Below are 17,343 nucleotides of genomic sequence, written 5' to 3' on the forward strand. Positions count from 1 at the left end.
GTCACACGATCCATCCATTCAAACCACGCATCATCAATACACTGAATTTAGCCATTGATTGTCAGTGCACCTAACCTCTTCAATCTTCAACACCCACATGTTTACAATCCCTTCAACCCCCGTTTCTTGAATCACGTCGATCCTTGACTCCTCAGTTACCTCCACATACATCACCAGTTGACTCAGACCATATACCTCATGCCCTCCCAATCCCAGGATCTCCCTGTCTGAACGGAGCCCACCTTTCTCAACATCACTCCATCCAAGATGAGCATCACTCAGTGTCTGAACAGATACCAACCTTCCTAACATCACCTCATGCCAGATGAGCATCACTCAATGTCTGAACAGATACCAACCTTCCTAACATCACCTCATACCAGATGAGCATCACTCAGTGTCTGAACAAATACCAACCTTCCTAACATCACCTCATGCCAGATGAGCATCACTCAGTGTCTGAACAGATACCAACCTTCCTAACATCACCTCATGCCAGATGAGCATCACTCAGTGTCTGAACAAATACCAACCTTCCTAACATCACCTCATGCCAGATGAGCACCACTCAATATCTGAACAGATACCAACCTTCCTAACATCACCTCATGCCAGATGAGCATCACTCAGTGTCTGAACAGATACCAACCTTCCTAACATCACCTCATGCCAGATGAGCATCTCTCAGTGTCTGAACAGATACCAACCTTCCTAACATCACCTCATGCCAGATGAGCATCTCTCAGTGTCTGAACAAATACCAACCTTCCTAACATCACCTCATGCCAGATGAGCATCACTCAGTGTCTGAACAGATACCAACCTTCCTAACATCACCTCATGCCAGATGAGCATCACTCAGTGTCTGAACAGATACCAACCTTCCTAACATCACATTATCTCCGTAGTGCATCCTACTGTCTGAATTACTGAACCGACGTCCGTCCAGTCTTTTGTAACATCAGTCCAGCTGTGGACTATGCGGGTAGCAAGAGTACTGTAAGTCCCCATGGTCCCTAGAGTGGTTTTCTGCCTTCAGTTGTTGGTGATACTCAGCCTTCTTTAATATTGTATTGTCCCCATTTGCAATCAAATTTTAGAGATATATGCTAGTTTTATGTCTTGTACTGTAATGTACTAGCAGGTTTATGCAATGTATAATTAATTACTACGTCTATGCTGAATTTTTCTTGTCATGATTGAAATATTGCTAATGTGATGATAAACTTTAAATCACTCTTTTGGTGTTTTAGCATCTCCACCCCAAATGAGCATCTCTTATTTTCTGAACAGCTGCAAACCTTCTCAACCTGACTTATCATGAGCATCACCCACCCATCACATCTTCGATATCCTTCCCTTCCATCCTCTAACAAATTCACCCAAGACAACTGATTCAATAACTGATCATGTGTTAACTGCTGTCTTCCTCCTTGTAGGTAGCTCATCAAGCAGGGAAAGGGTTCTGACCACCGGGAAGAAGTCCACCCCCTTCAAACAGCACATCTCCAGCAGCCCCAGGGTCCCCATCCCACTACCAGCAAACCAAACATACACCGGACTGGACAAACAGTCCCTGGTCATCAAGCCAGGCTACCTCCCCCAAAACTGGACGTATGTTGTCCAGGTCTCGGCCAAAGCCCCAGGTAAACATGCCCGCTGCTCCAAAGACTGACCCATGCATATCACCTTCTCTCCCTGCTGTAAACTTCTCAATGTTTTCTATTAACTGCGAGCTGCGATTGTTTATACGATGCACATGTGATTGGAAGATGATACAGAATGACTATGGAATCTGATTATCATCAGGAGATGAAGTTACAAATTAACACCAGCATCAATTCTTTTAATTCTTCATCTTGATTTGTTGTGTGACAACCTTTTTAAAACACCAACAACATCACTCATAGGCTGACACCATTGTGTGAGATACAGCTGAGAAACTGATGTTTTGGGAGGAAATGTCACTGTATAGTGTGGGCTGTTGGAATGGATAACAAGGTAAAAAATTATCTCCTTAGTGGGTGTGAGACATTATTCTCTGAGTTGCTTGTGTGCGAAGAAACAGAAATACAATGCTGTCATTAATTATCTGGTCCTGAGAAACAGTATAACTGTAACTTATAACTCATCAAGATCTGGGTCAGAACCATCTTTTTGGCAACCCATGCTTGTTGTAAGAGGTGACTTATGGCACTGGGTGGTCAGACTTGCTGACTCCAGTTTGCATAAAGTGATGTTCTTGATCACTAGATTGTTTGGTCCAGTCTCCATTGTTTTCACACTTCTGTCATAAAGCTGCAATATGCTTAACAAACGAACTTTCACTTACTCCAAAATATGCTGCTTCAGCAGAATATCTGTTCCTACAAAGCATCATTTGTAGTGACACTTCTACAGATGTGTAGCTCTACAACAGTGTTAAACTCATCACCATTTAGAACGTTTACAGCGTGCTTGAAAAGAATCTTATTTAGAGAGAGGTGGTGTCACATCTAACTGATGTGTGTATCTTGGGTCAAAATTGTCTTAATTCCTGTGTTTGCCAAGCCGCTGGAGGAAATGAAGTGGTTTAGTCGTTAGTTACATGTTTAGACATTTACACCTTTGGTAACCTAATCAGCAAGGGCCATCAGGGGACAGTTGCCACTGAGTGTCAATATCGGGACCGCCTCTGTCAATATCATGATTTCTGCTTGAAAAGATTTGGACATTAGATTGAGATTATCTGATAGGATTCTCCCACATTTTTATGAGACAGTTTTTGGTTAATTTGTGATATTTTCACCAATGAATTCCAAGTGAGTATTACCTTGCTCTCTGTGGAATAAGATGGTGTTTAATTATCAGTCAGTATTGGCAGAGATGATAACAATTATGATTTGTGATTGTAAATGTCATGAATAATTCCTTAATGTTAAATTACATTTTTAAAAGGCAATTGTGGAAATATTTCAAGAGTTGCGTAGAAATTATGAATGAATGCTTTGCAAGGAAGTTTATAGTCTTTCTTGGAAAATTGGAATGCCAATTTGACTTTTTTCATGTGTCCTAACATAGCAAATTCTGCAGTGGAGTTATGTATCTTCATTATTATAGAAACAAGTTACTGACGTCAGGTTATTGACATTATTTCTAAGATAAGGAGGATTTTTGTGAAATCATGGGTATCAGAAATCATAGACCAAGTGAATAAATAAGGAAATGATTATCAAAGATTTATTTATATATCATTCTTATAATTTATCATTCTTAATTTTGGTATTGGTTGGAATGAGATAATTTTTAGGGAAATGGGTGTTTTATTTCCTCTCACAGCATAAAAATTTAGTCAAGAATAAATATCAAGGCCTATATTTAAAAGTCATAAATGTGGATTGTTCTGCCTTTGTCTTTATGATCAGAGAATTTTCAAACAAACTTTAAAATGTTTGCCTTGAATAACATAGCCTTGCTGTTAAATATAAAAAATTTTAATATTTAGTTTTTATGATAATGAGCGAGGAAAACACCATGTTGCAACAGATCATTCCTTAATTTATTTAATGAGTACTATCCAAATGCTCAGTGTGGACTAAAATCTTGTAAAAGTGTATTTGGTGCGAATCTCATAATAGCATAATAAAATGGTTATTTTAGCATCTTTGAAAGTATCTGTTTTGGACTTGGAAAATATGAAAATTGCCTTAAGTTTGCTTTGGAATACGAAAATGATTAACTGTTGATGTTGATACTAAAACTCATACAGTGAATGTAGAACTCTCAAAACTTTTGAAGTTATAAGTTTCTTCAAAGAAATATCTGGTTTTCCCAAAAGAAGGAATACTTGAATGGATGTTTTACATACATGAAGATTCCACTCCAGAAGAAGAGAGATACACTATTCACTAACATATGTCTGCGAGCCATAACCCGTACACAAACTCTCCCCGATTGACTGTGAGACAGAGAAATGGATGTTCTTATCGCAATTTGAACCTTGTGATGTTTGTGGGCAAATACTGGCCACAATATTGCTGATTATTAACGATATTAATGCCATTGCTAAACCAACAATCTGCCCCATGGAATGTGCCTTACTGTCAAGTATGTGCTGTAGCCTCAGCCTAGCAGTGTAGCGGACATGATTTAGAGGTGGCACAGGAACTAGAAATTAATTGACATCCAACATTCTCGTAATTCTGTGATGCTTTGTGGGATAATGGACATGTACAGGGTATTTGTTCATTAGGAGGTATTTGTGGATATTCTCATCCAGCCACTTTGAAATGTAGACGAAATTGATCAAGCTACCAACACCAAAATCCACAGGGATTGTTTTGATTTGGGTCAATATGCAGAGGGAGGGCTATGAAGAGCTTTCTGCTTTGTGATATTGTATTGGTTAACTATACTTGTATAAGGTGAGGTTACAGTCCCATCAGGATGATAACTGGAGAATATTGCGAGATGTGAGAACATGAAAGATATTCTCCGGAGTAATGAATTGAAAGGGAAATGAATGCAAGATCGGTCAAAATACAATGTTTTCCCAGGAAATTAAGGCAATTACTCGATTCTATACTAGCCTGTGTCAGTATTTCTTCTGCTGGAGCATATTCCACAAGAACATATGTTGCTTCGTAGATTGTCCCTTGTGTTGGAGTCAAACATTTTCTGCAGAGAACGTTCAATATTTGAGATGCAGTCCATCTGATCCTCATCTTTGATGTCCGTTTTTCACGCCTCCCTGTCAATACTGGAGTATAATTGTAAGGCTTGTTTGATAGTCAGTATTTGACATCAGTACCAATAGTCTTGTGACAAGCTTGGCAGCTGGGTTTAACGTTTCAGAGAGCTCTTGGAAAAAAATCACTGATAGTTAGTGTTAGCTTTGATGTCACTAAATTCACAAAGCTAAATGTGTGTAGTTCCTGGATGATAGTAGCAGTATACAGCAAGATGGAAAAATGTGACAGTTTGGAAAAGTGAGATTAGATGTTTGCCTTCTAGAAACAGCATTTAGATGAGATTTAATTAACCACTTAACCAGAGGGACGAGTACTGATTTCTTGAAGGAACAGAATTAACAAGATGACATCTTGAAAAAAAAACTCCGTAGACTTGTGTTAAGGGGATTTGAGTGGAACATGATTAGGGCAACAGTATTGGCAAGATATATCTGTGATATGATGAAGGGTAATGTACTGATATGATTTAAAAGTCATTGATGTTGTGAGGGGAACATTTAACTAAATTTAGATGGTAGGTGTTGTCATAAATGGGAATAGTATTTACATGCTGTACAAGTATAGTTGTTAGGGAAATTTACAGTATTAAAGTTTGGTGATATCAGAGTTGTGAGGGAAACAGTTATTGAGAGGATATGAAAGGCCATTGATGTTGTGAGGGAAACAGTACAGACAAGATATAAAGAGTTGTTGATGTTGTGAGGGAAACAGTATTGAGACATTACAAAAAGTCGCTGATGCGAGAGGAACTGTACTGAGATGATAGAAAAAGGTTGTTGATGTTGAGAGGGAAACAGTATTGAGAGATTATAAAAGTTTGATGGTGTGAGGGAATCAGTGTTAAGAGGATATAATAGGTTGGTCGTGTTGTGAGGGAAACAGTATTGATACCATGTAACAGATTAGTGATGAACAATGTTGTCAGGTTGTATGTACATGGTCTGTGGTAAAGGGAACAGTTAAAGACCAATCATGTTTTTTGCAGATATGAAGGCTTCTTGGGCTGAAGTATACTTCCATGTCAATCACAGTCCCGGCAAAGGAACGTGCACCGTGCGACCACTGAAAGGAATCGAGATGGACACTCAGTTCAGTGTCTTCTGTCGTGAATGGAAAGATGAGGTCAGTCAAATCTTTAGATTTGTATTTGTTGCAATATCTGAAAATTGTCAAACATGCTTTAGCTGATAGAAACTGTGAAGATTCGTATAAAAATAGTCATTCTTTCTGACACCTCCCTGACATTCTTTATACCCCCTTTGGTGCGACAGGATCCAGCAATTGTCCAACACAGTCATTATGATTATGTTTATCACTACTATTGTGTGCATACATGTAGGTTTCAACAAAGATATACTTGGGAAAACCCTGGCTAGAATGGATCTTCACCAACCCATGCTTCTCACAAGACTCCACTAACAGGTCTGGATGGTCTGACTTGCTGGCTTGGGTTACTGGATTGTCTGGTCGTAACTTTACAGATCATTGCCATAGGGCTAGAATACTGCAGAGTGTGGCGTTGAACAACAAAGCAACTAACTTCAGCTGATAGAAAGAACCTTATCTGCAGAAACTGTTGAAAGTGAAACTTCAAAGTGGGAAAACACTTACAGAATCAGGGTATCATGATATGGCCATAATAGTGTTATATGAAAATATATTTCCTATAGCCAAAACAGTGTTGACTGTTATTTACAGACTTGCACAATAAAGCAAAAGTAGATCAGACTTGGCGTCAAAACACTGTTATTTACACGCTTGCTTGATAAAACAGAGAGAGTGTTGAAACTCAATAGTTTTCATATATGTGTATTATATACAAGAGATGGGTCTGAAACAGAGTTTTATAGCTGAAATAGTGTTGTGTTAAAGTAACAGACAAGGTTGTTAAAGTTGTTCAGCCAATCAGGACTAATCCATCCATCTCCCATTCCAGCACCTGCCGCTGATCTATGAAGTGGGCTACAGCATGGGCAAAGGGCAGAGGACATCCATCATCTATCGTGGGGCAAGTCACGAGATCACCTTCTATCTGCCAGCAGGGCACCCATCTAATAATCATACAGGTATGTGCATTCCCTACCTCTGGTCTGTTGTAATTACTTACATCCCGGGATGTGAGAGCTTGAGTCACTCCACACTGGCTGGGGTGGCAGGATGGGCTTTGGGAGTAAGTGGGGGACTCATTTATATGCCATTAGTCATATCCAGGGAAAGAAATTACTTCATTTTATGTTTGCATGTTCTGAGGGAAATGGAATTGTTACCATTTTCTGAGAACGATAATTTTGCTCTCTGATATTCACATCGTGAAGACTTGAGAGTCTCTCACTGATCCAGTGGGCCAGGTAATGGAAAACTCTCTCAGTTGACCGAAGACTGAAAGACTCCCTTCTTGGTCTAGTAGACCAGAGAGTGGGTGGCACTCTGGACTGGTCTAGCAGACTAAAGAATGGAAGACACTCTCAATGGTTCAGCAGACTGAAGAGTGGAAGACTCCCTCAATAGTCTAGTAGACTGGTGAGTTGAAGACCCCGTCAGCGGTCTAGTAGACTTTAAAATGGAACTCTCACTGAAAGGTGCTATAGACCAGAGAGGGGATTAATAGATTGGAGAGTGGAAAACTCAACAATGATCTAAGAGACTGGAGAAACGATGTTCCATGCTATGGTCTAGTGGACAGGAGAGTAGACGGACCCACAATGGTCTAGTAGACCTTTGAATGGAAGATTCCTTAATTGTCTAGTAGACTAGGGAGTGGACGATTCTGTCCGTCTAACTGGACAGTCCATTCGATAGTCTAGCAGACTAGTAGACTGGACAGTGGTGCATGTGTTGTTCGATCCTCTAGTGCCATCATACCAAAAGACAATAAACGATGAATAATTGTTGTTTCCTGCCTGTCACTTGTTATGAAGGGACAAGGTCTGGTTGTCTCTGAATCATTGTGGTTTAGTAAAGTAAAAAGTTAGGCATATTGGCTTCATGGTCTCGCACAACGAAACTGGCATGATTTTGTCCTCTCAACCACCCCACACCCCACACCCCACACCCCCATGCATGTTGCTGTGGAGGGACAATCATCTTGAATGCTATATTAATCCCAAATTCACCTTTATACATTGAGACTCACACCTGAAAACAGTCTGAGGTGCCTCAAAAGCGATCAACATAAATCACGTTACGTTCTCATTAAGACATAAAATTACATTTCTGACCCATGTGGCATTTGTTTTCAACTTTCAAAAACAAAGGTGACAGTTTCATTTTAAGTTTTTTGTGAACAAGATAACCTGTTTTTATAACTGAAAGGGCAGACATGAAGGGATTGTATTGATTAGACAATCAGTCCTTCGTACTTGCTTCATCTAATTGTTACATACAGAGTGTTATGATTAATTTCCTCATCACCAAATGTGATTACATGTTTTTATCTCGGTGAGGATGAGATGAGATAATCTTTGATATATATGTATCATGTTGCAAATTTTGCTGAAAGATTGATGTGAGCATCGAGTGGCTTTTGTCAAGTACGTTTCTGTACTATTAGTTGCCATGGAACATTGCAGTCTGGGTTTTATGAGGAAATAATTCTGAAACCTGTACTATAATTCTTATTTTCAATTCAGGAAATATGAGGGAATCAAATAAAGAAACACAGGAAAATGCAAGTGTTCCTTTAATATTTGACAGTTTTCATCACCAGCTTAGCATTGTTCTGTGGACGGGAACACTGCTGTGGAGTATTCCTTATTTGTTACCCTCAGTATATAATACAAAAACAGTGAGTGAGTGAGTGAGTTTAGTTATATGCTGCTTTTAGCAACATTCATGCAATATTGTGATGGGAACACCTGAAGCGAACACCTGAAACAAGATGCCTCATACATTGTACTCATGTGGGGAATCCATCCCCAGTCTTCTAACAAGCTAACACTTTAACCACTAGGCTACCCTGCAACCAATGCAAAAACACATGGACCTGTATAATGTTCGATTTTTAACATCTATGTTTACCTTGAATGTAAATTTGGTATTCAGGAAGCCCATTGGTCCATTAATTTGATACTAGAAACTCCATTTGCAAACATTCTTCAAAAGAACCATTTGTACTCTCAGTGCTACTAACTTTCTGGAACTGTTATTGACAAGTTTGTTATTAACCTATTCATAGTGAATAGATCCTTGCACCAATGTTTGACTATGAAGAAATGACCACTTTCATGCATATAATTCTGTAGGAGGCAAATTAGGCTTCGTGAAACAAGAGTGCTTGTGTAGATTTTACTGTGTATTTATAGCCACTTGCACTAATGGTTAGGTTGTCTTCGTGACGTGCTTCTTGTATATCCATCAGAAATGGTCACTAGGCAATGTCCTGTATGATTTACAGCCATCGATTTATGTAGTCATTAAAACCATTTCAAACCAACCCTGAAATCTCAGACACAAATTTTTATTCCCTTTTTTTATTGAATTTAATTTTTGCTTGCAGAAACAGCTTGCACTGATCAACTGTACATTATTTATCACAAGGCAGAGCAAGATGCCTCATATGTCCAAAATGGAATCTATTTTGGATTTCCTTTTGTTTTTTAGAGTTTAAAATAAGCAGAAATATTATATTTTACAGAGTGCAGCATTTTCTTGGCTTGAGGTGACACATCAGTGATGATACATTAACGAGTGTTTGGTTTATGGTAGTGTTGTTAAGCAGTATTGTTGTATCCTGTAGTGACCGCCATGTCTGATTCAGACGATACTGTAGGCTCTGATTTCCACTGAGTGTTCAGAGAGTGATCAAGACTGATTTCATCAATAATTAACAGTTCATTGATCAATTAGACTTTACGCAGGTCACAGAAGGATGTGTGCTTGTCTAGATACTGGTGTGGATATCATCCTTCAAAAACAAACAGTAATTAATTAGTAAAACAAACTGGTTTGGTTTCGACTATTGGTATTTTAGTGGTTTTACTTGACATCTTGGCTGACATTGACATGAAATAGACATGAAATCACATTCATCAATCATTTAGGGCGCTGCTGGTCCGTGGTTTAGCTTTTACAGCAAACTGTGCAACTGTATGATTTTAAGACGCTTTTCAAATAACCAGAAAGAAACAGAACATGACATAGTTGTTGCTATATCATTGATAAATGAAATAAAATGTCTTAGTTTGATAATTAATGAGTGAGAAGTACAGAGTATAATTTACAATTTTATACTGAATACTGTACAAACTGAACACCAAAGTGCGATTTCAACTGGTCTACCAATACATGCAACATGGGCATAGAATAACAGATGACTGTATTTTGACATGGGCATCAGGTTGATGTACCTAGTGTGTTCCACTGTACCCTGTTGACCTACCCAGTGTGTTCCACTGTAACCTGTTGACCTACCCAGTGTGTTCCACTGTACCCTGTAGACCTACCCAATGTGTACCACTGTACCATGTTCACCTACCCAGTGTGTTCCACTGTACCCTGTTGACCTACCCAGTGTGTTCCACTGTACCCTGTAGACCTACCCAGTGTGTACCACTGTACCATGTTCACCTACCCAATGTGTACCACTGTACCATGTTCACCTACCCAGTGTGTACCACTGTACCCTGTTGACCTACCCAGTGTGTTCCACTGTACCCTGTAGACCTACCCAGTGTGTACCACTGTACCATGTTCACCTACCCAATGTGTACCACTGTACCATGTTCACCTACCCAGTGTGTACCACTGTACCCTGTTGACCTACCCAGTGTGTTCCACTGTACCCTGTAGACCTACCCAGTGTGTACCACTGTACCATGTTCACCTACCCAATGTGTACCACTGTACAATGTTCACCTACCCAGAGTGTACCACTGTACCATGTTCACCTACCCAATGTGTACCACTGTACAATGTTCACCTACCCAGAGTGTACCACTGTACCATGTTCACCTACCCAATGTGTATCATGTTCACCTACCCACTGTGTACCACTGTACCATGTTCACATATCCACTGTGTATCATGTTCACCTACCCACTGTGTACCACTGTACCATGTTCACATATCCACTGTGTATCATGTTCACCTACCCACTGTGTACCACTGTACCATGTTAACCTACCCACTGTGTATCATGTTCACCTACCCACTGTGTACCACTGTACCATGTTCACATATCCACTGTGTACCATTGTACCATTTTCACATACTCAGTGTGTACCACCGTACCATTTTCACCTATTCAGAGTGTACAACTGTTGAACCAGTGCTAGCATTCTATCTGGATAGAGTATGGCCTGTATATGGTTCGTTGAGGCATTGAGAGGGAACGATTGATTAGTTTTACATCATGCTCAGTGATTAGGCTGCCGTTTTATCACTGAATTGATGCCCGTGGACCCAGTTTGTCTGGCGCCTCGTACACCAGGTGATCATGGGCTGCTACATCTTAAAACTTGTATAACCTTCCAACACCAGACTGGGCAGGAGCAGTAGCGTGTGAGAAAATGGTCCATGGATTTTAACATTAATGGCATTTGTGGTCGAGGTGCAAAGAATATTTCTGGTCCAATTCCTGAAGATTGTGAGGTCTGCTCCATTTAGGCTCAGCTTCAGTTAAATGGCAGAGTTCTTAGCATTATTGGATGACTTAACAACAGCTGTAGTGTGGTGGCACTTGGAACTTGTAGACCAGTCAACAGAATAGGCCTCCATCATCGATTTATCATTTCCACTAGAACAGGAGTGAATGGTGTCAAAGTTTCAGTCAACTTTATTCAGCTGTGTCACACTCACATATGAATGGTCAGAACTGGACAGGGCATACAGTGGACGGATGCATGTGTGAAAAATGGTTATCCATGTCATTGAATATGTCTCAGAACCAGAACTGAGCGGTCAGGTAGCCTAGTGAGCAAAGCTCGTCACTCTTAAGAACAGGGTTCCATTCCCCATATGGGTACCTGTGTGAAGCCCATTTCTGGTCTCTCTGGCCGCGATATTGCTGGAATATGACTACACAAAATCCCACATCTTTGTATGAGGCAATAGAGTTGGGGATTACTTGATCAAGATGGCTGCTGATGTTGAAAAAGATTACTGTGGCAACAGCAGCAATAGAAGAAACACTTGCAGACGCATGAGATGACACTGCAGTTTATTAATAATTTGGAAAGTGAAATCGCTTAAAACAATCTCATGCAGAAATGGGGATTCATTCATTGGACATGATGGCTTCTGATGGTGAACAGGATTTAAAAGGGTAGCAGGCTTGACAGTCATTGTAACACTGGACAGTGGTCACCTTGCTTACCAGTGGTTGGGAAGACATTGCTAACATACTGTATTAGTGAGTGAGTGAGTGAATATGATTTTATGCCGCTTTTAGCACTATTCCATCAGTGTCACCGTGGGAGACACCAGAAATGGACTTGACACATTGTGCCCATTTGAATCAAATCCGGTTCGTCAATGTGATGAGCAGGCAGCTTAAGCATTAGGCTTCCACACTGTCCATACTGGATTACGAAGACTGCTTGGCAGGATGTACAGCCAAGTCACAAATTATTTGGCAAACCTTTTCCACCATGAAGACGAGGCATGAAGCATTCTTAGCCTCATGTCCCAAAAATAAAAGCAGATGACTTCATACTGCTAGGCATTGCCAGAAAAGCTGTTGACTGCTCAATCATATATTTAGATCAAGTAGGTTGCAGTGTATTCAGAGTCCTGAGTTGGAAATGTGATGCACATTTAATAGAGTTCTTAGGAGTTAATATACCATGGTTTAATTCTTCCTTGCTTGTATATGTATTTTGTTATTCACAACCTGCGAGCTTCACATATTGAGTAGGAAGACATTATAGGTTTCAGTGATCATTAGTGAAATCTTGGTCTAACATCAGTGAAATCTTGGTCTAACATGGATTAAATTGGTAGGATTTCACAAGGCAAGATTTTATTTTTCTTCTAAAATAAAATGCAATTAATGCTGGGAGTTAACACTTTAGGGTTATTAATTTCAAAATTAACATCTTTTATGGACTCTTTCTTTCTGATATCTACAACAGGAGTTAGACTGATGCCTTTAAACATTGCCCAAGCCCATCATAGAGTGTCAGCTCATTTAACAGGGGATTACACACTCTTGTTGGAGTTGACTCATACTTACTACCGACTCAGAATCTGGCAGGCACCATAGAGAAATCTGCATATTTGAGATAGCATGTGAATATCACGACTACATCACTTTAAACATAGACTCCTTGATATCTCTTTAATGCCATGTTTGGTGTACCCGCCAGGCGACTGGCGTGCATTATTCACGAAGCTGCGTTTTATTTCAGGCGTATCTCCATCGAAAATAGACTCCTCATGTTTTGGGTCGCCATCATTTTTGGATGGTTTGATCGAGCATACATAGGATTGCTGTAAGGAAATTGCCATCGTCAGGGATCAATGTTACAAGGTACATTGACACTTGTGGGGTAACTTCAAAGTCTTCACCCCACACTTCGTCTGAACCTTCTGGATTGTTGCTTGTATGGCTGCCAAATCTTGCATGATAGGGTATTGAGGAATTTCTCAAAAACTTATTAATATATTCCATCTCAGATCTTACTTGGAAGAAATTAATACACTCAATGAGTCTGTCATCCTTATCAGGGTGCGTCTGAATGTTTTTCAAACACTTGTCAGTACGTGAACAGCATTGATTTCTTTGTGAGACTGACTGCTGGGAGAGAGACACTACCATTTGTGAATGTCCCGGTTGGTCTTATACTGCAGGGGGGAAGACTACTTCATAGTAACAAATATTTTGTCAGCTAAAATTGGTACAAACCCAAACAGGGATAATTTGTTAGTACACAGAAACTATTAAAACTGCTACACAACACAGAGAAACATGTTTAGATTTGTATATATGACGTGAACAGTATATTGCTGGTAAAAGTGAAGCATTGTCCTGAAATTCAATCTCATCTGTGATTTCTATTTCCTCATAATAATTGCCTCGTTGGAAGGAAATAGGTTTGTAACGGCTGCTTGAACAAAGAGTGTTTCAGTTGATGACTAAGCAATTACAAGCCAGTATTGGCAAGAGTATGACAGGTATGTTACCAATAATCAGCACCTTTTATCTGTAGTGCTTAATTAGTTTATTTGTGTAGCAACAGTATGTAATCAAGTTGTGTGTATGATAACTACGGCAACTTGGGTGGGTGGCTGGAAGAGAAAAATAGTTAATTTGCTATACTTTGGCTTTCTACACTCTCACACTGGCTTAGACAAATTAGGACAAATATAAACAGAAAATCTTTGTCAAAACAGTTGGGTGTTGACTTTTGAAGCTTGGACGGTGTTAGAAGACTGCAGGGTCAGATAATTAACGGATAACTGTGTTTGAGGTGCCATGGGCCGTAGAAACTGACACGTGTGAAATCACTGGCTTGTCCATCCTTTGACAGAATCACCAAAATGTCAAGGTCTCAGCTTCAAATTAAATACTGTTAATGAAATTTCAACAGTTAGTGTAAAATAAATCTTTTTTAAGAAAAATATTGTTCAGGAGGGTTGGAAAAGCTGTGGGGCTAGGGTCCATTACTCGTATAGATTCCACTATAAACAGATTGTTGTTTTTTTTATTTGATGTTCAGGGAAACCATGCAATATTGATGAGTGTACATGCTGATAAAGATGTGGAAAATGTTTATGTGTATAAGGTGATACCTAGAGGTTTTGGAACATGCAAGGATTTAAATTCTAAGTGAAATAGTTTCCTTCGTCTTAATTTTTTAAAAGGTGGGGTAGGCTTTGGATGGAATGTCATTGGTCGCTACACGGAAAGCCAAGGTTCTGTGCCCAATTTGGCCATAAACGTTTGAAGCCCATATATGGCGAATCCCTAATGGGACATAGCGGGAGGATTGCTACAAGCAATGTTCATCCATCTTGATATATTATTACACATAAATACATATGATTTGAACTGTTGATTTTAGCTAAGTTTTTGTTTTGTATTTCATGATTTTATCGATGAGATGTGTAAAACTTTTTTCACATATTTTTCTCAACCCAAGTAATGTTAGAGTGAGGTTTAACTAGACTACCAACTGGACTTGAAGTGGTAGTTTTTGGAGTGTGAGGCTGATAATCTACTTGCAAATAACATCTTTTGTAGTGAGTTATGTAAGTGTAATGCCCCTGATTACTGATTAAGCACCATGGCTGCACTGGCAATTCGTAACAGATCGATCCGCTATCCAGTTGGGTAATTTTATGCTTTGGGCAGTTTCTCTCTCTCCTTGTGTTCTCGGTAGACAGTAATAAGATATCCCATCACAACAAGAACGGTCACAACACTTGACAGAGACTTAGAAATCATAAATATTCATTATGAAATTGACCCAAGTACTTTTCTTTAAAAAAATAACTTGAGTTGCTGCACAGATCTCCCCTGTCTATTACATTAACATCAGTGTAGAAGAAATATTCTTTTATACCCCAGATATTCTATGATTCACATTTATGTCAGAAACAATTTCTTTTCCAAAGAACCTCTTAGATATGCAGTGGCTGAGTGTGTTGAAGTGAGTACGGTGAGGTGGAGCTCGAGTCATATTTGATACGTGTGCACATCCTAGCATTTCCCAGACCTCCGCTGTGCCTAGAGGAATATTGAGTGAGCTTTCTCGGATTTTGTCAGAACATTGATCACCCATTGCTTTGGTATTGAACGACATTTATTGCCAAAACTGACTGTTTAATTAAGCAAAATGAGATATTGTATTATGTTTTCTTGCACCAAGTTGCACTTTGGGTATAAAGACCTATTTTGTGAGAATTTATTTTCATGATGAAAGCAAGGGTTACTGTAAACAGGAATATTTACCTCCATTTCCAACTGATCTGGGATAGGCTGGTAGAACTGGAAGTTATTGGGAACATTGTTGATCTTCAAATTGAATACACTGTCTGTAATTCAGTGGCACTACATGACAACTTCGAATTGGTGAATTGATTTTACCAACATTTTCATCAGTATTGCTATTGGAGTAACTGTTGTAAAGAAATGACAAGGAAGTATTCCGATTCTGGTATGCCAAGGTGGGATATGTTTAGCCATGGTTTTGGAAAACAGAAAATAAAGGTTTTACTTTCCGTGGAAGAGAATGTGTGTGGTTTTACTTGACTTTGGAAGAGAATGTGTGTGGTTTTACTTGACTTTGGAAGAGAATGTGTGTGGTTTTACTTGACTTTGGAAGAGAATGTGTGTGGTTTTACTTGACTTTTGAGCTAAATTCCAACAATATTATCATGGAGGACACCAGAAATGGGATGAGTGAGTGAGTGTGAACAATGTTCCACATTATTAAAGCAAGGGACTCCAAGAATGTTGAGAGAAAGAGTATGGTTATATTGTGCTTTTGGCAGTATTCCATAATATCATGGTGGAGACACCAAAATCGGTTTGAAGCATTGTACCCATGTAGAGAATCAAACCTGGAAATTGCACCACTTGGCTACCCACAGTTTTTTTACAGTGTGAGGTTGGGTAATTTTTTCCTATGAATAATTCAGGATCTTTCAGAGTTTTAGATGTTGAAATGCTTTCACCACTCACTAAGCAATGAAATATGTTGACATTTATCAGTTCTTCTTTTTTTTTTAATTCAGGTTACAACTCCATTGTTTAGCATTGATCAATATCAATATATAATTGATACTGTGTTAATGATTAGCAGTCAGTATTAAGATCCAGCCCTAAACAAGCACTAAAATAAAGTTGGTAAAGGCAAGTGTCAGCAGATTTTCTGCAGTGTTAGTAAGTGTGATAGGAAACTAACCAACATGTTTCCAGTTACTTTGTGTTCAAACTTAGGATCCATTTCAGCCCTAGCATTTGGCTATGTTTCACTTTCATTTCCCTCTAAAAATGTTTTTACAAGCATTCTTTTAAGGATTTGATATAAATTTAGTATTCGGTTTTACCATCCTATTAAACTGTTACCATAATTGGTCAGTGTGATCACAAAGGATATCCTGCAATAACTGTTGGTGTCAGAACAACTTGAGGACTCTCACAGCTCAAATGAGTGAATATATAACATTGTAACAGCAAGTACAAATAGTTTGATTTGTGTCCCTGGCTTGTTGGTGTGGATGTGTTCAGTGGTGTGACCTGATAGTAGTCATCATATATTACTGGGCAGCCTGTGGTACTGCAAAGGTCAGTGAATTTACACATGGCAATATAGCTTCATTATTAATGACGAGTGTGTTGACATTGAGCAAACCGACCATATTATAAGGATATCATTAGTACCTGGGTATAGTCATTGCATTAAACACATCCACACTTAAATACCAACAGCTTGTCTGCAAACTTCATATGTCCAAAACTATATCACAACCATCTTGTAATGTAATACTGCACTGCAGTTTTATTGCAGACAGGCAGATAGTTTATTTGTTGAGGAATGTTCTCCCTGATGTACATTTTAGCCATATGTGATCAAGATGAAAAATGTAACCATGTCCACAGAGTGATACAGTTTTGAAAAACTATTAACAATGTGTAAGGTGCAACATAATATAACATGGTCAGCAGGGT

The 17,343-nt window shown here is 39.1% G+C and overlaps 1 protein-coding gene across 2 annotated transcripts in view; it reads left to right on the forward strand.

Moving 5' to 3' along the window:
• LOC137255652 (polycystin-1-like protein 1) overlaps positions 1-17,343 on the forward strand; it is a 242,293-nt gene that overhangs the window by 162,483 nt on the left and 62,467 nt on the right. For both annotated transcript variants that reach the window (XM_067793125.1, XM_067793126.1), the window contains 3 exons: positions 1,440-1,646; positions 5,716-5,852; positions 6,667-6,796. In XM_067793125.1, coding sequence (XP_067649226.1) covers positions 1,440-1,646; positions 5,716-5,852; positions 6,667-6,796 — 474 coding nt within the window. The remainder of the gene's footprint in view (positions 1-1,439; positions 1,647-5,715; positions 5,853-6,666; positions 6,797-17,343) is intronic.

Source organism: Haliotis asinina, chromosome 11 (genome assembly GCF_037392515.1).
Source record: "Haliotis asinina isolate JCU_RB_2024 chromosome 11, JCU_Hal_asi_v2, whole genome shotgun sequence".
Taxonomy (NCBI): domain Eukaryota; kingdom Metazoa; phylum Mollusca; class Gastropoda; order Lepetellida; family Haliotidae; genus Haliotis; species Haliotis asinina.